The sequence below is a fragment of the Chiloscyllium plagiosum genome, chromosome 19, assembly GCF_004010195.1.
Source record: "Chiloscyllium plagiosum isolate BGI_BamShark_2017 chromosome 19, ASM401019v2, whole genome shotgun sequence".
NCBI lineage: Eukaryota > Metazoa > Chordata > Chondrichthyes > Orectolobiformes > Hemiscylliidae > Chiloscyllium > Chiloscyllium plagiosum.
This window is the reverse complement of record NC_057728.1, coordinates 40,603,633-40,631,012: the sequence shown is the minus strand read 5'-3', so window position 1 is coordinate 40,631,012 and position 27,380 is coordinate 40,603,633. Positions and strand designations below refer to the sequence as shown.

The 27,380-nt window shown below is 39.4% G+C and overlaps 1 protein-coding gene across 6 annotated transcripts; it reads left to right on the top strand.

Annotated features, from left to right (window-relative positions):
* The first annotated feature begins 1,193 nt into the window (after window positions 1-1,193).
* On the top strand, window positions 1,194-24,052 carry dyrk2 (dual-specificity tyrosine-(Y)-phosphorylation regulated kinase 2). Of its 6 annotated transcripts, none has more exons than XM_043709630.1 (3): window positions 1,194-1,373; window positions 2,747-2,886; window positions 17,265-24,052. In XM_043709630.1, the coding sequence occupies exon 3, from the start codon at window positions 17,286-17,288 to the stop codon at window positions 18,864-18,866; it is 1,581 nt and encodes a 526-aa protein (XP_043565565.1). In that variant the 5' UTR covers window positions 1,194-1,373; window positions 2,747-2,886; window positions 17,265-17,285; the 3' UTR covers window positions 18,867-24,052. The 6 variants fall into 6 exon arrangements, with proteins under 6 accessions (XP_043565565.1, XP_043565563.1, XP_043565562.1 ...); XM_043709628.1 differs by lacking the exon at window positions 1,194-1,373 and adding an exon at window positions 1,380-1,692; XM_043709627.1 differs by lacking the exon at window positions 1,194-1,373 and adding an exon at window positions 1,380-2,081.
* The last annotated feature ends 3,328 nt before the right edge of the window (window positions 24,053-27,380 follow it).

Sequence of the window (27,380 nt, the reverse complement as noted above, 5' to 3'; positions counted from 1 at the left end):
AAGCATCACAAGCCTCAAGCCATGACTGGTGTCACAAAAATCCTCAGGATCAGGAGTTATGTAATGCAGGGCGAAGGATTGGGAAGCCAATGGATGCATGCCCAGGGATAAGAGTGTCAAGGATCAAGGATCAAAAGACCAAATCATGAATCCAGAATCAATGGTGAGAGGTGGGATTGGGAGTCCTGGGGTGGGAGAGGGATGAGTGTAGGAACAGGAGTTGAGAATTTAGGTTCTTGAATTTATTCTACTATGGCTGATCTGTGTCTTAATTGTATTTAGACACCATTGCTCAATATCCCTATACAGCCTTACTCAATAAGAACCTAGTATTCTCAGCACTAAAAATTTAAATTAGCCCAGTTTGGTGGGAAGAGAATTCAAGATTACAACTACTAATTCATTCTTAACATTTTTCCTGTTTCTTGCACTCAGACACTTTGCCATCTCCAAATTTGATTCCAACATTTTTCTTGATTGAATTTCATCCTGGTCCAGCATGCTATTATTGCTGTTTGACTGTTCTCTCTCTCTCTCATGTCTTAGATTGTTGTCCTTGCACCTTTTTAACTTATACTGCGTAGCAAACCAAAAGTTAAAATTGCCCTGCTGCATACTGTAATTGGCAGAATATATTCTGGACCTGCCTTCAAAACTGGAGACTGTCATAGAGTCATAGAGATGTACAGAATGGAAACAGATTCTTCGGTCCAACCCATCCATGCCGACCAGATATCCTAACCCAATCAAGTCCCACCTGCCAGCGCCTGGCCAATATCCCTCCAAACCCTTCCTATTCATATACCCATCCAAATGCCTCTTAAATGTTGGAGGCTGATACAATTGCTCAAAACTAATTGTAAAAATTAACCTTGTGGAAAATAGAAGTGTGAACTTAGATGTTTGTATGTACACCTACTTCTATGTATTGAAGCTATGTTTTAGAATATATATTTTTAAAAATAGAACATTGCTGCACTTGATTCCTTATAGACATCCCTTCACTGCAGTATTTTGAATGATTTATAAATCTAAAGTTCTGGAAATACTGTAATATCAACAAATTGAAATGGGGCTCCCAACAATAATGACAATAACTTAATATTAATTTGGGAAGTTAACTTTATTCCTGTTCGTGAAATATGTTAACAATCTGTGTATACATCTTGGTTAAACATTGTAATGTTCAGAAATTGCAGGGCTAGTTTATCTTTGGACAACAAGATATTTTCTATTTTTCAGCGGACTAAAATAACAGATCCAGCCTTTATTTACAAAAAAAGTGACGCCTTTCATTGGACCGGCACTTGGATCCTCACATTGGGTGAGGACAGTATTATCACATCCACACTGATGAACTCAGGGTCATTTAGGTGAGTCTAAGATTTTCTGTTTTTGCCTATGTCTGTGTGGCTTCACTGTAAGCTCTTGTCACTGTTGTACCAATCCATTCCGTCCAATGTATGGTGTTTTATTATTGCATTTTTAACACCAGAAGTTACCTTTTTATCTCTCCCTCTCCTCCAGACTAACTCAAGATTTTCTCCCAATTTCCTTAACGAACCGGCTACCCGTTCCTTTTGCTGTGCCCTAGCCCCGAGGCAACGTGAATGACGTCGGTGTTTTGCTTGGTTTTTCGGGTGTCGGCTGATTTGAAATGACTCTTTGCGAGTATCTCCCTTTCTCTAATGTGTATGTACGGAGTTTCACTTAGCAACCGGACGGCCAGTGTTTTAACCACAATCAATCAGCATTACACACAGCTACCGTCTACTGCACCATTCCAGTGTACAACACAAAGCCGCTCCCAGACAGCGGCGTGTGGGGAGTTGCTTGGTGTGTGTGTCTGTAGATTTTGAAAAAATATATCGATGAAGTTGTGCATTATGTTGGCGAGGAAGCAGTGGTTGAGTTCGGAGCAGTTTGTAGTCTCCACGGATGTAGGTGACTCTGCTCCTGCAGCTTGGAGTTGAGAGAAGGATCAGCTGGAGATTTTTTTCCTCTCTCTCTCTCTGTGTATCTGTCTGACTGAGCGGCCATGTTAACGAGGAAACCCTGCTCCACGGCTGCCTATCCTACGGGTAAGGAGATCCACAGGGGAAAGAGCCAACACCCTGCCCGCTGCATTGAACAGACCCCACACCGTGTGTTTTCACTCCAGTTAATTTTCAGCTTGATGCACCTTTAATATCGTTGGGAGAGGGACTTTTATTCCCACACCTCCCCCTTAGTGCTTTGACATTTGGGGAGGGGGTGGGCAGAGAGAGAGAGAGGGTGAGAACTTCCTACTCATGGAAAGTGTGCTCGCCCTCGGCGAATGAGGATGGGGGTCTGGAGAATGATCAACTTACTTTGGTAGTTTTGAGAGGTCATTAATTCATAATAGTGTATGGCGGAGGGGTGGACCTACTACAGTTGTCCCCTGGGGCTAGGGTGGGTTTTGGGGAAAAAGAGAATTAAACCTTATAGTTTGCGAAATGGTGTGTGTGTGTGAACATTTGTTGAGGTGAGGTTGGTGTGTTTAGTTTGCTTTACCAGAACAAATGGGGATTTTTGTGTGTGTATTGTGTGTTGAAAGATGTTTGTGTTGTCGAACGTTCCCTCGAGGGTGTCGGGTCATGGCTTTCCTGTCTTTGATTATGAGCACTTGATGTATTCTGTTTACTTTAACGCCGGGCTCTTTTTATTTTCTCACTTGGTTTAAACATCCGTGGCGCTTTTGTGTGTGTGTGTGTGTGTGTGACAGGTAGGGCCGCTGACAGCTCGGTGTTACAGCCCGATTGCAGAACGGGAACCGATTGCTCGGAGAGACAGAGAGGCGGAGCAGGATCTCGGCTGGGAGACCCGCCATCACCCCTAGGATTACCGCCACTGAAGAGTCACACGGTAAGAAAGACAAACCCCACTAAAATATTGTGAAAATTACCAGAGCAACCGCCTCTGGATTAACTAAACCCGCACAACAAGAGGGCAAAAAAAAACTACCATGGAAACCACAGCGTGTAACGTGTCAAAGTACAGATTCAGTAGCACTTGCAACAATGAAGATTACAGGGATGTATATTTTCTATAATTCAGGCAAATCGATTTTAAGATACACTGGAAATTGTTATTTTTTTCTCCATGAGTTTGATTGTGGGTGAAGGGTGTGTTAACTGTTAACAAATATGCATATTCCTTGTTAGATAATCAAGATCGCTTTTTCACTTGAGGTTTTCACACATTGAGATAATCACTTTCTAAGTGCGGGTTCTGTGTCCCTCACCCCTCAGTTTTACGGTTACTACGTTTTGCAGGAAAGCAATTTTTAAAAAAATTAAGGACACACACAAAGCAAGTACAGTCTGAAATACCAGATTATCAGTATCGTATGCAATTCTGGAATCCATATAATAATAGGAGGGATGTAACTGCACTGAAAAAAAGTGCAGAGGAGACTTACCAGGATGTCTGGGCTGGAGAGTTTTGGTCCTGAAGGGATTGGATTGACTAGGGTTACTTTCTTGAAGCAGGGGAGACTGAGGGACAAAGACAGGATAGATTGGAAGAAACCTTTGGTGAAGGGATCAGTGACCAGGGATATAGATTTAAGGCGAAGGGCAGTAGATGTGGAGAGGATGTGAGGAGAATTTAATTTTCACCTCAGTGGGCGATGGGAATGTAGAACTCACTGTCCATAAAGGTAACCCTCATGACTCCTAAGAAACATTTGGATGTACACTTGTGATGTTAAGTGCTGGACAATGGGACTGGGCCGAAGGACCTTTTTCTGTGCTGTAGATCCCCATGACTTTGATGACCACTAATCATATTAAGCAGTTCTGACGAAGTTTTAGTTTGGGGCTAGATGATAAACTAATTACTCTTTCCACTTCTTCAAAACTATTTGTAAACTAATAGGTTAAGGCTGCAGTATAAGCTGAGTGATGTTTTTCGTACAGATGAGGTTGGATTTGCTGGATGTGTTGTGATCCTCAACTCTCTGAGGCCTCGGCTTCAAACTCTGGTCTGACAGATCCCAGGGTGGGGGCGGGGAGCAGCTTGTTTGGGACTTCCAAGTACAGCTTTGTTTAATTGAAAAACATTTGTGCCTGTTTCAGCATCAAGGTTTGGTGCTTTTGAATGACTGGTGTGAGACAGTAGAATATTTCTCGCGCGGCTGTACGGAAATGTTTTGTTTGTCTTAGAAATTTGCTGTTTGTTCGTGTGTAACCCGCGAAGTGCACTCGATGTAAATTTTTTGGGGAGCGGAGAGCCTGGGGAGGAGTGGGGGTGGGGGTATAGACGCAAGTTGTGCAGTGATTTCTTTTAACGTACGTCTAAACTGAACAATTTAAGAAGAACTATACCATATTGTCTGCTACTATATCTTCCACTTTGCCTCCAACTATATAAAATCCACCCGTTTGGAATCAAGCGAATGTAAACAAAAGAAGCGATATTAGCATTATAAGATTTAAATGAATTGGGTGAAGTAGATGCCTTGGAGCCGAGGGAGATGTTACGACAAAATGTTTTTGCCACAATATTGTACGGGCGTATTAAATAATTCATTGCTTCCCAGAATTTGCGTGGTACATTTGAAACAGCAGTTGATCCAGAGAGTGGGATATTTATGGTTTCTGACGGACACTATCAAAGCACATTTTTAAAACAGTATTATCCCACCATTTAATGATTTTTAAAAGTATACATTTAAAAAAATGTACTGAATCCCCTTTAAATTATTAGATTGCTTAATGAATTGAAAGTATTAGACACATTTGGGCTTTCATCTATCGTTGTAATCTGACAGTCCGCTTCCAACACCCTCACTCCAGCTCCTGTCCCTTTATCTCTTTGGATAGTGATAGCCCACAAAAGTTTACATTAGTGTATTTGTGTTCTTATATTTTGTGGAAGTGTGTTGGATGCTTTTTAAGTAGTGAGGGGAGTTAAGACAAAAGCAGAACTGCTGGAGAAACTCAGCAGGTTTCGCAGAGAAAGCAGAGTTCAGTGACCCTTCTTCCTAACGGGCAAGTTAGGACTTCTTTAGGAAAGGGAAGGCCCAGGGTCCTGTAAATCAATAACCATATCTTTGCTGCAGAGGTTGGTGAAAGTTGCAACTAAGATGGATAAACATGCCAGAGTTTATTAAATGGTTACTTTGGGATATGTTAGTTTCAAATACAAGGAGCCCTGCAAGCACCCTGAAAAAAATTATAATTCTTATAATTGACATTTAATTGGTTATTTTAATGTATGTTAGAAAAAAAAAACATACACTATACATAAAATGTAATGGATATTGACATTTTGTTTTCAACCCACATAAAATGTGAACTTCCGGAATGCTTGTGTGCGAATGGAGCTATTGGTCACATCAAATTTGAGCATTATGACCATTCTAATATCTACAAAATAGTGACTTCATGCCATGTGGGATTGCATTTACAATGGTTTTTAATCACTAAACCTGCATTGCTGAATGCCAGTACATGTGTTTGAACAGTCAGCTTCTGTTAGCTGACACTTCAATCCTAGGACCGAATATTTAAGTAGTTGTAATCCTGTATCAGGACTTCTTCAGGAGTGTTTTTAAATTCATTGATGAGATGAGGGCATCACTGGTGAGGTCACCATTCCTAATCGCCCAAAAGGCAGTTAAAAGTCAACTGCATTGTTATGGGTCTGGACTCACATGTAGGCCTGACCAGGAAAGGATGGCAGTTTCCTCTTCTAAAAAACATTAGTGAACCAGATGGGTTTTTCTGACATTCGACAATGCATTAAAAGAAGTAAACCAAAATCTTCCACCGTATCTTTTCTATGTGTAGGCAGTAACTGGACTTTCACAAATGAACCTTCTGTAGTAGGTTTCATCAAAATTTTAGGAAATATTGGTTGTCTATATATTTAACAATTTTTAATATATATAGAAATGTCAAAAGTCATATGCTGAGAGCTTGATGTCTGAGTTTAGCACAAGTTTTATGCGGTCCACTCTACTGCCATAAATGATTTCCCTAGCAATAAAAATTAAAAGTCAGCATTTCTCCTAAATGTGTCCACCACACTTCATTTTGAGTGTGTCAAAATAGATTATATTGCCACAAATAAAAGAGCAGGGCTATATATTCCTGTTTTCTCGAGTATGGTATTTAATATGTTGCTCTATCTCTGGAAAGGCACAGACAGTACTTAATTTTAGGTACAGTTGCAGTAATTAAAATTTGTACTCTGATTCTGCGCTCTGGGGATAGAAGTAGATTTGCATGAGTACATTTGGAACAGGAGTAAGTGGCCTTTAGCTCATTAGATGGCAGAATAGAGATGATGAGATCAAAGCTGAACTGTGATCTAGCTCCATTTACCAATGTTTGCCCCATATCATTTAGTATCCTTAGTCAGCAATAGCCTGTCGATCTCAATAGTTAAAATTAATAATTGATCTAGTATTAATTTCCAAATATGGATCAGTTCCAAACTTTTAACTTGCTTTATGTCTAGATGTGTTTCCTAATTTCATTTCTGAAAAATCTGGCTCGATTTGTTTGACCATGTCTTCTTTTCCTGGTTTTCTGATCAAACAGAAGTAGATTAGATAAACAAACTATTTGTTTCCCTTAGGCTTTGAAAATTTTGATCAACTTACCCTTTTAACTGCCAAAATTCCAGGAAATATAACAGCTCTAAATTATGCAATTGCTCCTTGCAATGTAACCCTTTGAGTTCAGGAATTATTTTTGAAAATTTCTGTGCACGTCCTCCAAGACCAAATATACACTGTACTTCCTGAGATACAGAATCATAGCAAGTCTTAGAGATGTACAGCATAGAAACAGACCCATTGGTCAAACTTGTCCAAGCCCACCAAATGTCCTAATCTAGTCCAATTTGCCAGCACTTGGCCCTCTAAACCCTTCCTGTTCATATACCCATCCACATGCCTTTTAAATGTGTAATTTACCAGCTGACACCACTTCCTCTGGCAGTTCATTTCATATACGCACCACCCTCTGCATGAAAAAGTTGCCAGTTAAATCCCTTTTAAAAATTTCCCCTCTCTCCCTAAATCTATGCCCTCTAGTTTTGGACGCTTCCACACCCCTCCCCTAATAAATGCTCGTGATACTCCATGTATAACATATTTGAATTTGTACAATTGTAGAATTATTTTACCCCCTTTCGGTCTAGTCCTGTAGATATAGAGGCTGAGATTCCAGTTACTTTTGTAGTTACTTTCTGCGCTGGTTCATGACATTTAAATCTCTTTGGAACCTCACAGTTTCTAGTTGTTCACCATCATTTTTGGGTCCTAAGTGGATGAATCACAATTGCCAAATTGAAATCCATTTCCCAAAGTTTTGTCCATTATCTTAACCATCATCTTTTCTGATTTTATGCTTCCATAAAAATTACTTACAATGACACTGATTTTATGTCCTCAGAAAATATGCAGATATAATTTTGTATTGCAATATCTACAATTTTAATTAATGCAGTGAATGTTTGAAGCCCCAAACCGTTGGGTCTACTGGTGTCATTACCATGTCAAAAAAAAAATCCAATTTAATGCAAATTTAGCCCTCACAAATCTTTTCTCTGAAAATTTTCAAGGCAATCAGTCACTATCTAGTAGACTTTAGTAATTTTCCAACAATAGATGTTCGGTCAACTGGTCTATAGTTTTTTCTATATTTTTCCTTTCTCACCCACCTTAATTTAATGGAGTGTTATGCAGAATTTTCTGAAACAAAAGAAATTTGAAAGATTATTATAAAGGGGCCTGCAATAATCTAAGCCACTTCCTTTAAGACTTGAGGAGTGATATTACCTAGTCATCTCGGGATTTATTATTCTCTTTAAAACTATGACTTTCTTCATGACTATTATTTTGCTTACATTAATTTTAGGGAGTTGTCACCCCCATTCAATAGTACTTTATTATCATATGTTTGGCACATTCTCCTCTTCCGTTGTAAATACTAACACACCACCTGGCACCCTAGCTCACCATCACATTCTTGTGGGTAACTAGGGATAGGAAACAAATTTCTGATCTTGTCAGTGACACTAATGTCTCATGAAAAAATGAAAAAGACTAATTATTCAACAAGTCTGCTGTTTGCCTATTTTCATGGACTCTATCAAAGAGTTTGCATTCCTCCCTCAGTTTTTTTCCTAATAACATTATAAAATATCAGCAATTGCTTTGCAGTTATTTTGAAGCAGTTTTCTTGTATTTCCAAATTGATAACTGCAGAAATAGATTGCTCATATTTCTGCCAATTAGTGTTCAATTGAGTCAGATTAATATTGGGCAGCATGCTTTCAGTGCCTTAATGTAATTTTCTGATCTTTTAGAGTTATAGAGATATAGAGACAGAAACAGACCTTTCAGTTCAACTCATCCATGTCGACCAGATATCATAAATAAATTTAGTCCTGTTTACCAGCATTTGGCCCACCTCCCTCTAAACCCTTCCCATTGCATTCAGATGTTTTTTAATGTAATTGTACCACCCTTCAGCACTTCCTCTGCCAGCTTATTCCATACAGGCACCAATCTCTGCATGAAAATTTGCCCCTTTGGTCCCTTATAAATATTTCCCCTCTCCTCTTAAAACTCTGCCCCCTAGTTTTGGGCTCCCCACCCTGTTTCCACTATCCATGCCCTTCATGATTTTATAAACCTCTATAAGGTCACTCCTCAGCCTACAATGCATCAGGGAAAATAGCCTCTCCCTATAGTTCAAACCCACCAATCCTGGCAACATACTTGTAAATCTTTTCTGAAAGAAAGTGAGGGCTGCAGATGCTGGAGATCAGAGCTGAAAATGTGTTGCTAGAAAAGCGCAGCAGGTCAGGCAGCATCCAAGGAACAGGAGAATCGACATTTCGGGCATAAGCCCTTTCAAGTTTCACAATATCCTTCCTATAGCAGGGAGATCAGAATTGCACACAGTATGCCAAAATTGGCCCAACCAACGTCCTGTATAGCTGCAACATGACCTCCCAACTCCTGTACTCAATGCACTGACCAATAAAGGCAAGCATACCAATCCAACTTATGTTAGAATGCTACTTGTATGTTACGTAACATGGACACTTAACATTCTTTCTTCTGGAGTAAACTATATATCGATGTTACATATAGATCTATATCCAGAAACATTTCAGGAAAATTTCTGTTGCATCATCACTTGGTGTTAGCTGTTTTTATTTCAAATGAAAATATTTTGAGTATTTATTTAATGCAAACATCATTAGAGAACGTTATACAGCAGATATCGCTGAAAATATGGACTTTTGTAGTCCTGAAATACTTCCTTTTACCTTAGGATTCATTCTTCTGGTTAAGTAATAGTGGTTCTTTAGAGTGAATATTGCTATCTTCTGTCTGACCACATTTACCATATATTTCAGTGCTGCACTGCATTTGATAGGGCATTGTATACCCATGTACCTGAATTTGAAACAAAAGAAAAACTGGCTGTGTGTATTATATTTATCTTGTCTGAAGGGCCAGACTAGATTATGCCAAGTCAGTACAGGTAACTAATATAAAACCTTTTAGGTATATTGAAACATCTCATTCTAAACTGCTTCATGATCATTAGTTGGTTATTCATTTATTGTGTGTTAGGCAGTTCAGGTCAAATTGATACCACAATTAGTATAAATTTGATCAAATATGAAAACAACGCTGACATGCAGCTTCACAAAGGAGCTAGTTTGACATTCGTTTCTCTTCTGTCTGTTCTTCTGTGAGCAAACCCTTTGTCATCAGTGATTTATAGTAAATACTGCATCATCATCATCATGGCCTTGATGAAAAATGGAGGCGGTGAGACTTCTTCCTCCACTGCCCAAATGAAGCCAGGCCCTCAGCTATCCCTCCAAACACTTGCCCAATCCGGATTGTTATGGTGGAACTCTGGCGATTTGTCACCAAACTACAACTTAGAGTGTACACATGCTTTAGGCACCTTTTCCTCCTTAAGCATCACTTCCTTTTCTTTTTTAAAATCCTCAATGTCTATTGGAAACTTCAATATCATGTCAGTTTCAGTAACTTTTATTGTTTTTGTTATTTGATCACAATGACTTTGGCCTCCATTTCATTGCAGTGTAGGAATAGGAGAAAGTATAGACTGTTTAACACCTAGAGCCTGTTAATGACACCTGATCTGTGACCAAGCTCTATATATCCACCCTTTCCCCATGTTCTTTGATACCATTGCAATCTTAGTTTCAAAAAAAATGATTAATCCAATACCACTTACCATTTTTGATGATCCCAATGTATGAAAATAATGTGACTTATTTTCCCTACTATGTATCATCTACTTCAACTCCCTGCTCTTTATGAATGCAAAATGTTCATTCTGTCTTTGTCACTAAGATTGAGAACCTCTGTCCAGAAGAATTTGTTACTGCCCTATCTCCCCCGAGCCCAGCAATTCAGTGAAGCTTCTCCCCACAGATGCTGCCAGACCTGTGGAGTTTTGTCAGCATTTTCCATTTTTGCTTCAGCTCTCCATCATCCACAGTTCTTTGTTTTACTTCAGTGAAGTTCCTTCCTTAGCTGTGAACTTGCATTTTCCCTCCTATCTTTCCTCATTCTGCTCTTGAAATTGTCTTGCCCGTTAAACCCATGTTAGATGATGATGGTTCAGTTTCCTCCAATACAGTCTTCTACTTACGGAAATCAGCCATCTAAAATATCTCTCCCATTATTCCACCTTCCTTAAAAACTGTCTTCAATGTTTTTTCTCTCAAGTCCATCACCTCCCAAATCTACATGCATCTTACCCACAGTTCCATGTTTGAATACCTCAATCATTTGCTTCTGCCACATCTTTGAAACAGCTTTTATATTGAGTGTGACTGTGACCATGGTAAGGCGGAGGTGGGTACTGCAGATGCTGGAGATTAGAATCAAGATTAGAGTGGTGCTGAAAAAACACAGCAGGTCAGGCAGCATCTGAGGAGCAGGAAAGTGCTTTTGTCTGAAACATCAATTTTCCTGTTCCTCGGATGCTGCCTGACTGCACAGCTTTAGAGTAAAGGGAAGAGATAAAGAGAATCTCTTCAACCAGAGAGTGGTGAAACTATGAAATTCATGGCCAAAGAAGGCTGTGGAGATCAGATCATTGAGTATATTTAAGATGAAGATAGGTAGATTCTTGACTGTCAAGGGGATGAAGGGTTACGGGGAGAAAGTGGAAGAATGGGGTTGAGAAACGTATCAGCCATGCTTGAATGGCTAGCAGACTTGATGGGCCAAATGGCCTAATTTCTGCTCCTATATATTGTCTTATGGTGCCACTCTTCTCTATTCATATATAAGGAGCAAGAGGGTAACTAGAGAAAGGGTTGGCCATCTCAAGGGCAAAGGAGGAAAGTTATGCGTGGAGAGAGAGAAAATGGGTGAGATTCTTAATGAATACTTTGCGTCAGTATTCACTGAGGAGAGGGACATGATGGGTGTTGAGGTTAGGAATAAATGTTTGATTACTCTAGGTCAAGTCAGCATAAGAAGGCAGGAAGTGTTGGGTATTCGAAAAGGCATTAGGGTAGACAAGCCCCCAGGTGTGGATGGGATCTATCCCAGGTTACTGACGGAAGCGAGAGAAGAAATAGCTGGGGTCTTAACAAATATCTTTGCAGCATCCTTGAACATCAGTGAGGTCCTGGAAGACTGCTAATGTTGTCCCCTTGTTTAAGAAGGGTAACAAGGGTAAACCAGGAGAACGTGACAACTGCAGATGCTGGAGATCAGATTCAAGAGTGTGATGCTGGAAAAGCACAGCAGGTCAAGCAGCATCCAAGGAGCAGGAGAATTGATGCTTTGGGCATAAGCCCTTCATCAGGACTCCTGAGTCATTGCAGTGTCTGGGCGGAGTACTTTGGTCCTTAGGCTTGAGAAGATTCAGGCCACATTCAGGATATCGATGGATGCCATTTCTCCCAGCTGCTCTGCTGTTATCTGGCCAGAGGAACCTGTTCTTTAGCAGCAGCTCACTTAAAACAGCCGCCACACCTGCAGGAAGAGTGCACTGCACAAGGCAACCCTGACCCAAATCCTGATCAGATCCAAATAAAAGACAGGCAACTCTGCATGCCATAACTGAGGTCGCTACCTGATGGAAGAAAAACATCATCAGGGCACATTACCCTGGAGGAGGCTCGGTATAAAGGTATTGTTGCAGGGTCTGAAGGTAAGAAGTCACTATCTGGAATCTGGGTGCAGAGGCACATGGGGGCAAAAATGGGTAGCTCAGTATCTGAGCAGTGAGCCAGTGCTGACTTTTGTCTCCATGAGCTTTTTCCGTTTGCTTGTCCCTTCCCAAAGTACAACAATGCTGTCAGGGATCCATTAACCTTCACTAAACACTGAGGTTGCGTACAGATCTAGGCATTGAATGTGTCCCAAGTAAATACACGTGATCCATCATGTCAACAAACTTGTAAGGAGATCTCAGCTATCTGTAAGAATAATAGGATGGTTATGGTAGGGAATTTTAACTTTCCAAACGTAGACTGGGACTGCCATAGTGTTAAAGGTTTAGATGGAGAGGAATTTGTTAAGTGTGTACAAGACAATTTTCTGATTCAGTATGTGGATCTATCTAGTAGAGAAGGTGCAAAACTTGATCTACTCTTGGGAAATAAGGCAGGGCAGGTGACTGAGGTGTCATTGGGGGAGTACTTTGGGGCCAGCGACCATAATCCCATTAAAATAGTGATGGAAGAGGATAGAGCAGATCTAAAAATTGAAGTTCTAAATTGGAGAAAGGCCAATTTTGACGGTATTAGGTATGAACGTTCGAAAGCTGATTGGGGGCAGATGTTCGCAGGAAAAGGGACGGCTGGAAAATGGGAAGCCTTCAGTAATGAGATAACGAGAATCCAGAGACAGTAGATTCCTGTTAGGGTGAAAGGAAAGGCTGGTAGGTATAGGGAAAGCTGGATGAGTAAAGAAATTGAGAGTTTGGTTAAGAAAAAGAAGGAAGCATATGTCGGGTACACACAGGATAGATCGAGTGAATCCTTAGAAGAGTATAAAGGAAGTAGGAGTATACTTAAGAGGGAAATCAGGAGGGCAAAAAGGGGACATGAGATAGCTTTGGCAAATAGAATTAAGGAGAATTCAAAGAGTTTTACAAATACATTCAGGACAAAAGGGTAACTAGGGAGAGAATGGGGCCCCTCAAAGATCAGCAAGGCGGCCTTTGTGTGGAGCCGCAGAAAATGGGGGAGATACTAAATGAGTATTTTGCATCAGTATTTAATGTGGAGAAGGATATGGAAGATATAGACTGTAGGGAAATAGATGGTAACATCTTGCAAAATGTCCATATTACAGAGGAGGAAGTGCTGGATGTCTTGAAATGGGTAAAGGTGGATAAATCCTAGGACCTGATCAGGTGTAAACCTAGAACTCTGTGGGAAGCTAGAGAAGTGATTGTTGGGCCTCTTGCTGAGATATATGTATCATCGATAGTCACAGGTGAAGTGCCGGAAGACTGGAGGTTGGCAAACGTGATGCCACTGTTTAAGAAGGGTGGTAAAGACAAGCCAGGGAACTATAGGCCGGTGAGCCTGACGTTGGTGGTGGGCAAGTTGTTGGAGGGAATCCTGAGGGACAGGATGTACATGTATTTGGAAAGGCAAGGACTGATTAGGGATAGTCAACATGGCTTTGTCTGTGGGAAATCATGTCTCACAAACTTGATTGAGTTTTTTGAAGAAGTAACAAAGAGGATTGATGAGGGCAGAGCGGGAGATGTGATCTATATGGACTTCAGTAAGGTGTTCGAAAAGGTTCCCCATGGGCGACTGATTGGCAAGATTATATCTCATGGAATAAAGGGAGAACTAGCCATTTGGATACAGAACTGGCTGAAAGGTAGAAAACAGAGGATGGTGGTGTAGGGTTGTTTTTCAGACTGGAGGCTTGTGACTAGTGGAGTGCCACAAGGATTTGTGCTGGGTCCTCTACTTTTGTCATTTACATAAATGATTTGGATGCGAGCATAAGAGGTACAGTTAGTAAGTTTGCAGGTGACAACAAAATTGGAGGTGTAGTGGATAGCGAAGAGGGTTACCTCAGATTACAACAGGATCTTGACCAGATGTGCCAATGGGCTTAGAAGTGGCAGATGGAGTTTAATTCAGATAAATGCGAGGTGCTGCATTTTGGGAAAGCAAATCTTAGCAGGACTTATACACTTAATGGTAAGGTCATGGGCAGTGTTGCTGAACAACGAGACCTTGGAATGCAGCTTCATAGCTCCTTGAAAGTGGAGTCGTAGGTAGATAGGATAGTGAATAAAGCTTTCCTTTATTGGTCAGAGTATTGAGTACAGGAGTTGGGAGGTCATGTTGCGGCTGTACAGGACATTGGTTAGGCCACTGTTGGAATATTGCATGCAGTTCTGGTCTCCTTCCTATCGGAAAGATGTTGTGAAACTTGAAAGGGTTCAGGAAAGATTTACAAGGATGTTGCAAGGTTGAAGGATTTGAGCTATGGAGAGAGGCTGAACAGGCTGGGGCTGTTTTCCCTGAAGCATTGGAGGCTGAGGGGTGACCTTATAGATGTTTACAAAATTGAGGGGCATGGATAGGGTAAATAGGCAAAGTCTTTTCCCTGGTGTGGGAGACTCCAGAACTAGAGGGCACAGGTTTAGGGTGAGAGGGGAAAGATATAAAAGAGACCTAAGGGGCAACTTTTTCACACAGAGGGTGGTACAGATATGGAATGAGCTGCCAGAGGAAGTGGTGGAGGCTGGTACAATTGCAACATTTAAGAGGCATTTAGATGGGTATATAAATAGGAAAGGTTTCGAGGGATATGGGTCCGGTGCTGGCAGGTGGGACTAGATTGGGTCGGGATATCAGGTCGGCATGGACTGAAGGGTCTCTTTGCATGCTTTACATCTCTATGACTCTATGTCGTGTGCCATTCCCTGATCAGGGGCAAGAGGGAAGCCTTCTGGGAAAATGGACCGTGCCGTGGATCAGATGGATGATGTCCTAATTACTCTAGTCTGGGACTGAGTAGGATTGGTCTGGCTTATCCACACTTCTTCCAGTACGGTGCTAAGGTGCAAAGTGATCCCCTGGCAAAGAATTTATGATCTCTGCTGAGAAGGGAAACCAGATGCTAGTTCTTTAATAACTAGACATCCTCTGCTCTTGAGCAGCAGAGGAACTACAGCCCTCCATCAGGAAAGAGGCAGATCTCTGGTCATGATGCATTCCTCTAGGACCCTCACATAATCATTCTCCAGAACATCCTGAAGAACTTCACAGTCAGCCCGTCCATCCGAGGGAGTTGCCCCTGGAGAACTGGTGAAGGGCACCAGTCAGGCTCAGAGGAACATTCAGCCTCTTGGCACCCTTTGGGTCAAGCTGCAGCAGATCCTTCCACAGACTCTTGTGAACCTCCTTGCTGGATGGATCCAAAGAGATGAATGAAGAATAGACCTTCCTGACTTGGACTCTGATGCTCTCCGGATCTGAGACCAGAGATCCGTCATGCGCAAGCAGCACAAAGAGCTTCTGGCTGACCCCGTGCCTTTTTCCAGCAAGGAGAAGAAGAGGGAGCCACGGACTAGTCCCTGGAGGAACCGATCTGTGGACTCACTATGGACTCCTAAACCCAACGAGAGCACACCCTCCTTCACTCCGTACGCCTTCCAGATGGCCTGGCCCTCATCGGGATGACCAAGGCATGCCTCCAGATTGAGAACCTCCTTCTCATTTTCCTCAGTCCTGGATTTCTATCTCTTTGACACCCAGATATGTTGTTGACCCAAGTTCCAGATGTATGTCTTGCCCACATCTAACCATTGATCCTGTTCATCCCCTTGATGTTTTGTTTAATCCTAAGATGAATTCACAACCACACATTGATGCCATAGTCAAGCTAACCTACCCCAACTTACTGTTGCCCACTTCTCCTTTCTACCTAAGCTCATACATACATGCCTTTGTTACATTTAGACTTGATCATTAGAATGGTGTCGTAGCTCATCTTACTCCATCAATTTGAACTCATCCAAACTCTGTTGCTACATCCTATCTAGCACCAACCCCATTCACCTGTCTCCCTGTGCTCGCAAACTTGCATTGGCTCTTAGTCTGGCATGTCCTCGATTTTTAAATTCTCTTTGTCACATTTTAAAATCTCCCTATGCCGTGCCTATCTTATTATTTCTAATCTTCTCTCACCTATAATCCTCAGAACTCCTGCATTTCTGAACTTTTGCAATTTACTGATTTTGATTGCTCCTTAAAATCTGTGTGCTTGACTGAACTTATGGTCACCATTACTAATTACAGTAGGTACATATCAGATATTATTTAATGTTGCTGTGAAATGTGCTGGATTACTTTAGAAGGTTAAAGGCACCAAAAATGAAATATTTGTTTTCAAATGAATTCTGATTGGATTTCTATAAGGTTCTATATTGAATCAATAACTTTACTGAAGTGGTCAAAACAGATGCTTAGGCATTGAATGGGAGGGGAATTCAGTTAATATAATGGTCCACTCAGCTCCTGTCATGTGACATTATCAAAATCATTGAGATGTTTTAATTGCGATGTTTAGGTGGCTAGGAGCTAATGATGAACTTTGCATGAGAGTGATATGAGGCAAAGAATGCGGAAAGTTAATACCCACTCCTTACTAAAACTGTCCTTGTTAAAGATGTATGCCGTGAACAAAATGGCCCTTTAGACCCTAGATTTGGTCCAAAGAAATTGCGTGAAATATTGAAGTGTTGAGTTTATTTAATCAAGCTTCAATAAACTTGCCTGTTCGTTTGTATGATCTAAGTGTTTATTTGTATTTTCATATTCTATCCAATATATCATGGATTATAGCCATATTCAGATCAGTTTTCTGTTCTAGCATTTTGATGCACTTGAAATAAGGAACATGAATTCATAGTCTGGACTACTTGTTTGAGGTCATTGCTGTTAGACAGAAGAGAGAAATGGAGCAGATATAAAATGAGCCTACAGAACAGGTTGTCTACCTTGCATACAACTTGAAAACGGTGTTGAGAGAGGAGGACAAGTGAAAAGGAGTGTATCTCAAAGTTTGAAATAAAAGGACTGGCAAACTGAGACACTTTGCATCCAATTAAGCAAATGAGTATAAATCAAAAACATGTTTTGTGTTTTCACTTTACAGCTTCTATTTATTACATATCTTAAGACAGTTAAATATATTTTCTTTTTCTCCCCAACCAAATCTGTTTTAGGTTGGAGGTAACAAGCACACAATGAATGACCACCTACATATTGGTACCCATGGACAGATTCAGGTTCAACAGCTCTTCGAAGACACTGGCACCAAAAGGGCAATTTTGACTACGCAACCCAATGGCCTCACTGCAGTTGGTAAAACCTCATTACCGGTGGTTCATGACAAGCAATTGGAGAGTTCACAAAGGCGGCAAGGAAGCTCTGCATCAGTAAAGTCAACAGATTGTTCTCCAAAACCCAAATCCACAGTTATGACCCCAGAGCAAGCCATGAAACAGTATATGCATAAACTTTCTGCATTTGAGCACCATGAAATATTTAACTATCATGAAATCTACTTTGTTGGTCCAAATGCAAAGAAACGGCAAGGTGTAGTCGGTGGCTCAAATAATGGTGGTTACGATGATGACCAGGGTTCCTATATCCACGTACCTCATGATCATATTACTTACAGATATGAAGTTTTGAAAGTTATTGGCAAAGGGAGCTTTGGGCAGGTTGTAAAAGCTTATGACCACAAACAACACCAGCATATAGCCCTGAAAATGGTGAGGAATGAGAAACGCTTTCACCGGCAGGCTGCGGAGGAGATACGGATTTTGGAGCACCTGAAAAAGCAAGACAAAGATAATACCATGAATGTCATTCATATGCTGGAGAACTTTACATTCCGCAACCACATTTGCATGACATTTGAATTACTGAGCATGAACCTTTATGAACTGATCAAGAAGAATAAGTTTCAAGGGTTCAGCCTTCCATTGGTTCGCAAGTTTGCTCACTCCATTTTGCTGTGCTTGGATGCTTTACATAAGAATAGAATTATACATTGTGACCTTAAACCTGAGAATATCCTGCTGAAACAACAGGGACGAAGTGGGATTAAAGTGATAGATTTTGGCTCAAGTTGTTATGAACACCAACGTGTATACACATACATACAGTCACGCTTCTACCGTGCACCTGAAGTCATCCTTGGAGCTCGCTATGGCATGCCTATAGACATGTGGAGTTTGGGTTGCATTCTGGCTGAACTATTGACAGGTTACCCTCTGTTGCCTGGGGAAGATGAAGCTGACCAGCTTGCCTGCATGATTGAGTTGCTGGGTATTGCACCTCAAAAGTTTTTAGATCAGTCAAAACGAGCCAAAAATTTTGTGAGCTCCAAAGGTTACCCCCGTTATTGTACTGTTACGACTTTGCCAGACGGCTCAGTAGTTCTTAATGGAGGACGGTCACGGAGGGGAAAGTTACGTGGCCCGCCAGGGAGCAAGGATTGGGTCACCGCTTTGAAAGGATGTGATGATCCTCTCTTTCTTGATTTTCTGAAACAATGCCTAGAATGGGATCCTGCATTGCGTATGACACCCAGCCAGGCATTGCGACATCCCTGGCTACGTAGACGCTTACCAAAGCCTCCAAGTGGAGAGAAAGGCTCATCAAAGAGAGCAACAGAAAGCAGTGGTGCTATTACATCAATTTCTAAATTGCCTCCAACTTCAGGCTCATCATCAAAACTGAGAACTAATTTAACACAAATGACTGATGCCAATGGGAATATTCAACAACGAACAGTATTACCCAAGTTGGTGAGCTGAGTGTGAATAAATCTATGCCAGGAATGCGAGGAAAATTTCTTGCCGCATCACTGAGCCTTATTCAATTGAAATTTTGTATTTTTTAGAACTTTGTAATTATTGAAGTTTGGAATTTTAAACACCATTCTGTAGTTAAGAACTCTGAACAGTTTTGATTTTGTAATTGCTGGGGACCATGGTTGGAAGTAGGTTTTTCATGTATTGAGTGTGAAATGCATTTGCTATTCATTTTCTTGGCATACGAATAATGCACTTTGTAGGCTAATGAATAGCATATGTCAGATAACATTTATAGTTGTCAAAAAATGTCATTATTCATATAATGTGACAAAATAATAGCAGATTATTATCCACTATATGAGATTTTGGAATTTTTTGATTTTGCGGATTGTGGCTTTTACTCGTCAATAACAAATAAATGAAGGTCTTTTAAAACAACACCTTTTTATAAATCTATGACAAAACCCTTTACTTGGAGTGTCATGGAAGTTTTCAGTGCCTCATAATTGTATTGTATATACCTTCCCTGTGTTGCTATCCTACCTGGTCTTCATTTCTCAACTAGATATAAACAAACCAGGAAACCAAAAACTTTATAATATGGTATTGGTGGGTAAACCATTTTGCTTTTTTAAAAATCAGTTTTGGAATTAGTTCACTAATGTCAGATTATGTTGGTAAATCAAAAGAGTTCATTGTCTCTCTGCTCATGAAAGGCATTGTTATTCCGTTACTTACTATCAAGCATGTGAGCAATATAAGTCAGTTGTGTGACCAAGGAGTTTGGTCATGGGGAAGTATTGGTGAAAAATCATCACAAAAGAATGAAGAGATCAGTGAAGGCTCAATGATAGTTTTCTTTTGTACATTTTAAGCTGGAAAGTATTGAAGGAACTAAATGAATGAACTGCATTATCTGAATGAACTTGGATTGGTCTTAAATACATTACATATTCTTCTCAGTTGTAACCAAAATTTAAACATGTTTTAAATTGAAAGACTAAAATTCAAAGCATGGTCCCCAGTTAGTAAAAATAACTTGAAATTTTCCCTTGAAAATATTTTACAAAAAAATTGGAATTTAGGTCCTGCCCATTTCTCACATTTAAAGGATTGACATCTTCAACTGTTTTTGGTAATGTTAGTATTTATGTGAAAATTTTATATGTTTGTAAAATTAATGATACAAAATTAAACCTTTACAGCACTCGGATTGGGTTTAAGCCAGTAAATCCAGTCTATTGTTACAGAATGAAATCTGATTTTGTGTATTTAAAATGTATGTTGCTTTGTCTTAGTGCAATATTTCAAATAGCAGAATATCCTTTTGTAGTACTTTTATGGTTTGTAATAAATTTTTATTGAATGTTATGTAACTGTACATTGTCACTGAAATACCACTACAGAGATTATTGCTAGGTAGTGGATTTATAAAACACTACCGGAATGATATTTTTATACATGAATTGGCCTGAAAGATAATCTGAGCATTTTATGTATGTTCATTTGTTGAAATACATCTCCAATCAAAGCTTTACTTCTATTGCACATTTTGTGATTGACCTTTGATAGTTATTACAGCCCATTTGTTTGTTTAAGGGAGTGGTAAGCTTTGGCTCAGTGTAGTGTGGATTGATCAGTACTGTACACAAATGGCTCAGATGGCTAAATTACAGCTAGCTAATTTTAGAAGTCAGTCCAGTCTCATAAGTGGCTTGTGTGAACATACCTGTGGTACATGTTCTGACTTGATAATTCAGTGTCATGCAGTCTCAGGTTATAATAAGAACAGAAGTTAAATGACTCAGTTCTTCGCATTGCTGTTCAGGACCATTTAGAATACATCACTACAACAAAAAGAATCAACAATACATGAATGATTTTTATAGGCTTTGTTTTCTTATAGCAGGCAAATTGTGCCCTTAGTGTTAACAGTGTGCCTTTTGTTACCAGTGCCATGTTGTAGGGTTTACATGCAATTGATTAATCCTTGAACTGTGCACACTATTAATGTAGCAGTTTACATGACCGTATTGGATTAATTGTTGAGGTCGTCCAGAAAGGAAATTAATGCACACTTTGAATTTCATATTATAAATATTCAGTCCTAAATGTTTAACAGTATAACACTAAAGGAAGATCTAAGCTATTGTTTCACTTCATTAGCTGCTTAAGAAAAGCTATAACCAAAATAGAAATATGGCTACATGTTCATAGAGGGACTTGTGATCTTTTCCATTTTGAACTATCCTTTTTCATTATTTCATTGTATTCAAATTATGTGAAGGATACTTTATTCTAAATGAAAATGTGAGAATTCTTTTTTGACAAGTTGTTGGGAGCAATGGCAGGGATACAGCATTTGACCTCCACCCTGAATTATAGAGAAGGGAGGGAATAAATTAGTAAAGGTTCTGTCTGCTAATTATTTTAATCTAGTGACTACTTGATAATGAAGAGTTCAGATGTGATTGAGTCTGTGGTCCAGTACTATGTTGACACACCAGGTTCAAATTTAATAATTCAATCTGATGACTTGGGTAAGGTTCCAAAGTGTACTTAATGCTCCTGAAACCATGCAGCAACGATAATTCAAGACTTCAGGGGAACAGGAGGAAAATTGATTGGGAAAAAAGGGGAGAAGTACACGTTATACAGGTTGGAGGGGTACAAAAATCCAACATTAAGAACAAAACATGTTTTTGGCCATTGGAGTACATTGCCCAGTATGCTTCTCTGAACGTACTTTAATATGATGGAGGTCATATTATGTTGAGTAGATATGATAGTTTAAAGTAACTTGAACCAAACTGACTGATTATACACAAATGTTCCAACCAGAATTTTTTGCAGTCCACATTTTCAAATTGAAAATGTATTGGTATACTATAATATATGAATGAAGCCAAAAGAAGATATTGTATCTAAAGGAACATTTTAATCTACTGATTTGCACAATAATCCTGAATACTATAAAGAAAATACCAATCTGCTTTTTGATAACTAGCCCTTTCTTCTCTTTGATAATCCAAACTAATGCTTAATTTTAGTGATAAATACTTCCTGTAATATATTTTTAGAAATGAAGCATGTCAAGATTGAAGGTCCCTAAACTGTAGGTTTAACTCACAAAATATAGATCCTTCTGTTAATTATTTGTTGTGCATTTGAATGTAATACAGCTAGTGTGCGCAACTGTAATGATCAATTAATAGAGGCTAATTCTGGATGTGTTAGTTATTAATTTTAAATTTAATTAGATTATTCACTTTTAGATTTGAGCCATTGTAGGTGCCATATTCAAGTTCCCTTAAGCCGCTCTAGTATTGTGCACAAAGTCTTTACCTTACCACCCACTCGCACCAACCCCCCGCCCCCAAATAAGTATGGTTTAGGTAATATAAACTACTTCGTGCACTCTTAAATAGGCATTGAAATATATATCAAGAAGAAGTTTTTGGTTTAGCTTTACAGCAGAAACATGCTTTTATGCTGAAGTGCATTCTTGAAGGTTAAAGATGGCCTAGCTAATTATTTCAAATTTGTCTTCAAAAATGTGAAACAGCTTCCAAAAAAATATGGTTAATGCATTAGGGCAAAATAATGATTTTTATGTTTACCTCAAAAGGGTTTTCTTAAATAAAAGAAAATCCAAGGTATTTGGTATGTACCAAAATGCATTCCTTTTCACACATCTAGCTAAATGTGTAGCCAGCAAATTGGTGTCTAAAGCATCTGGACGTGGTTTGTTCTGTTGATATCTGGTGTAGCACCATGATGAACTTTGTATAATCTTTAAGCCACCATTGTTAATTTTTAATTTTGGATGAAATTGAAAACTTTTAAATGATTTTATAGGCATTTTGGCATGTTTCAAGTCCAATCTGTATGTTACAACTCAATTTCTGTATTCCACAATATTGAATATTTGACTGCAGCACTGAAATCTAGTACCGTTTTAGTTAGGTTCATACCAGTAAAATACAGTATCACCCAAACCTGAACCTTGTAGCAATTTTTGTTTATAGCACAGTTCTGCTAAAATGTGTGAATTTCTATTGCAAAGGGCATTTAGCATTCTGAATACTCTGCCGACCTAGCTATGGTTGCTCCAACTGAGCAATGGCAGAGATTAGTTTTAAGATGAGCACCCCACAAGATGTGTGTTTATAATATGCTGCAGTTGTGTATTGTATATAAATACAATTTTGAATAAATGCTGACTTTGTATATATGTATGTAAAATTCTTGTGAAATGCTGTCGCCACTTGATGTGTTTTTAGTGGATCCCAGTGGCCAGTTTTATGATACTGTATGTATTGTACAGCTGATGACAGAAGTTGACTTTTTTTAGTGAATATTTGGTTAAAATTATTGTGGCCTAAAATTAATTTCAAAATAAATTTTATGTCAGAGTTTATAAGAAACATTGCATGTTGCTTTTGTTATTTTGGATTTAAGTTTTGCACATTATACACAATGATAGCAAGACCTTGAGCTGAAACAGCTTATGTTTATTTTGTAATTTTTTTCCGGCCGAAGGAAAGAAAAGCACTGTGCTCATTCTGCATTGAGCGTTTTATAGGATTAATTTAAGCATAGTAATTGGTCTAAATAACAACCTAAACTTCAAAGATGCCCGTTCCTGAGTATTAAGTTTAATCTTACTGCCCATCTGTTTATGACACCTGAGCTGGCTTGTTTTCAGACCTGGTGAGTAGCTCATATTGAATGGTGGAGCAGGCATGACAGGTCATATGTCTGGCAATTGAAGCAGATTTGGTTGCTAGCATTTACTGCCATTTTGATGCTGAATTTTCCAGTGGAGTTTTTCTTTGGATAGTTTGCAGTGATTACTAAGTCTAAGTTAACTCTGAGAAATTACAAGCAAGTTTTGAATGAAGTTGATCTGAAACTCAAAAGGTTGGAGAATGTTCGATGGGTTAGGTAGAATGGATCTATATGCTGTTAAGGTTACAAGGACAAGAGGTGAAATATGTTAAGAGGATTTGACTAGATAGATGCTGAGAATCTGTTTTCCCTGGTTGTGAAGGGGAGGGATTGGGTGGTAGTGGTTAGCTGAACGATTGTGACGCTTTTAAATTCTCTCAGATATAAAAAAAATTCCAGTGCTCATAATGTTCAGGGATATGTGAGCTAGGTGCATTAGTCAGGAGAAATGTAAAATAATGGGGTAGGTGAATGGGTCCAGGATATTCTTCGGAGGGTCAATGTGGACTTGTTGGGCCTAAAGGCCTGTTTCCACACTGGGATTCTGGGATTCTATGAGGCTCACTTGTTGAGTAGGTTGTGCCTTTATGTCCTGCCTCTTTCCAAGCATGCAATAAAATGTAATTTGAACTGGTTTGCATTTGTAACTTTTTGGAAATACGAACTAAACTAGACTTGCTAAATACTTGTTCAGAAAGAAATCTTGATAAACAACCAAAAATCATAGAAAGTGAAAATGGTTAAAATAGCTACAAAGTCTGTCTTTGGCAATGGTTCCAAATCTAATGCTCAAAGAGATGAATTCTCACCAATGGATTTGTCTTTTAAGTACATTTTGCATCATATATGGCATGTTATTGAGATTCCATACCAAGATGTTCCAATTATTTGATTACTTTAATCGGGAACATTTTAAGTCTCTGCTCTATTACAAGGATATCTGGGCTTTCGGTGACTTTTTACATGAGAGCTCTCACTGCATATTAAACAGTATTGTAGTGTCCAAGTATGTGTATATATGCTTGAAAAATTCTTGTACTTTTTTTGCTAATGTAAATATGGAACTTTTCCCTTTGAACTGAGTGGTAATTTGTGCATATGTCGGTAAAATCTGAACAGTCTGAAATTCTTGACCCAATAAACATCTGGAGAACTTCATAAGAAATTGTTTAACCTTCTATGGGCTTACTACTTTCTTTTCAAAATAATGCATGCATTCCTTTGATCCTTTTTTCTTCTTTTGGAATTTCCTACACAATCCTAAATTTATTAAACCTTTTATTGGCAAAGATTTTTTAATAATGAGGCATGATAATATTTCCTCAGCAGACTTGATCTGAAAGTTCTGATTATCCAATTTTTTATTAAAATAACTGAATGCAGCAAAGTTCTTTTATTTTTCATCCTACGTAATGTGGTTGTTTAATTGACATCATGTGACTTTGACATAGCCTATTTGGACTTCTTCAAGGCTTTTCGTAAGGTCCCACATGGGAGACTGAGAATGAAGGTAAGAGCCCATGGGATGCAAGGAAATTTGTCCACTTGATCCAGAATTGACTGAGTGGCAGGAAACAGAAGGTGATGGTTGAGGATGTTTTTGTAACTGGAAGTGTGTGTCCATTGGGATTCTGCAGAGGTGAGTGGTGGGGCTTTTGCTGTCATAGAGTCATAGAGATGTACAGCATGGAAACAGACCCTTTACTCTAACCCGTCCATACCGACCTGATATCCCAACCCAATCTAGTCCCACCTGCCAGCACCTGGCCCATATCCCTCCAAACCCTTCCTATTCATATACCCATCTAAATGCCTCTTAAATATTGCAATTGTACCAGCCTCCGCCATTTCCTCTGGCAGCTCATTCCATACCCATACCACCCTCTGTGTGAAAAAGCAGCCCCTTAGGTCTTTGCGATATAAATACTGTAAATTTCAGTTTGAATGTAGGAAGGTTGATCAATAAATTCATGGATAATACAAAAATTGGTGGGGTAGTAAATAGTGAGGAAGATAGTCTTGGATACAAGAGGAGAGAGATTGGCTGGTCACTGGCAAATAGATTTCAATCAGGATAAGTTTGAAATGATGTACTTTGGCAGGACAAACAAAGCAAGGAAATTATGATAAATAAGAGACCCTGGGAAGTACGAAGGATCGGGGGGACTTGGTGTGAATGTCCACCACTCCATTGAAGTAGCAGGACAGGTAGATAAAGTGGTAAGATGGCATATGGGATACTTGCCTTTAGCCGAGACATAGAGTTTAAAAGGAGTGAAATTATGCTGGAACTGTAAAATGTTGGTTCAAAAAAGCTAGAGTATTGTGTGCAGTTCTGGAATCCATATTAAAGGAGAACTGTAGAATCCCTCCAGTGTGGAAACAGGCCTTTCGGCCCAACAAGTCCACACCAACCCTCCAAAGAGTAACCCACCCAGATCCTACCCTATTACCCAACATTTGCCCCTGACTAATGCACCTGAGCTACATATCCCTGAACACTGTGGGCATTTCGCATAACCAATTCACTTAACCTGCACATCTTTGGGTTGTGGGAGGAAACCCACGCAGACACAAGGAAAATGTACAAACTCCACACAGACAATGTCCTGAAGCTGGAATCGAACCAGAGTCCCTGGCGTTGAGAGGCAGTAGTGCTAGTCACTGAGTCACCATACCACCCCAAGAAGGGATGTGATTGCTCTGGAAACAGCGCAGATGAGATTTACCAGGATGTGTGGGCTGAAGAGTTTTAGTCCTGAACAGAGATTGGATAGACTGGAGTTGTTTTCCTTGGAGGAGAGGAGACTGAGGGCAGGCATGATTAAGATGTATAAAGTTACGGGGGGAATAGATAGTGTAGATAGGAACCTAGGTGGGGGGATCAGTAACTGGGGGCATAGATTTAAGGCAAGGAGAGATTTTTTTATTCACCCAGGTTGTGGTGGGAATATGGAACTTGCTACCTGTATGAGTGAAGGAGGCAGTACCCTCATGACATTTAAGCAGTAGTTCGATGTACACTTGTGACATTAAGACTGTAGGTTAAGTGCTGGAAAATGGGATTAGAATAATTAGGTGGTTGATTTTAATTTGTACAGACTTGATGGGCTGAATGGTCTTTTCTAGATATTTATGAATATTACCTTAATAGTTTCTCTAGCTAGTCGTGTATTAGTTCAGTTTTCCCTACCAATGATTCCATTGGCTTTACATTGTAAGATTAACTTACAGGCATTTTTACAATATTTACAGAACTAATACTTTTATTGCACATTTTAAAAACGTGATCTAACTACTTTTCCTGAGAATATTCATTGCAGCTAAGTTATTTTTAAAATTAATAAGTTTGGTATACATGCATATGTGGCATTTAATAGGACAATTTGCTCTTGCATTGTGAAATTGTGCTAAAATCCAAGAGGACGCTGAACTCATTTAGAATGTAGCCTTCTTTTAAATCCTCGTTGAAACCATTGAACTAAATAGACATTTTTCCTTTACCTCCTTTTAGTTTTTTTAATCTTTTTAAGAGGCATGGTATTGTTGCTCTGTAGACATTTTAATAATAGGTAAGCCACTGCAGTTTGTAGTATATTGAGTCCAAACATGGCATGACAAGATTCTTCCTGTGTCTTAATTTCTACGTCTATCCAGAGACAACCCAGGCTAAATTCCATTTTGGTAGACAGGCATGGCATTTGCAGGCTTTGATGGTCATTCCTATGTTTTAGAGCCTTAGGATGCTTGGAATGCACAACTAAAATTCAGCCAAAAGTGATG

Coding starts and splice junctions, on each gene's coding strand:
- dyrk2 (XM_043709626.1), top strand. CDS start 2,039: ATGTTAACGAGGAAACCCTGCTCCACGGCTGCCTATCCTACGGGTAAG. Junction 2,145..2,746: donor CATTGAACAGACCCCACACC/GTGTGTTTTCAC, acceptor TGTGTGTGACAG/GTAGGGCCGCTGACAGCTCG. Junction 2,887..17,264: donor CGCCACTGAAGAGTCACACG/GTAAGAAAGACA, acceptor AATCTGTTTTAG/GTTGGAGGTAACAAGCACAC.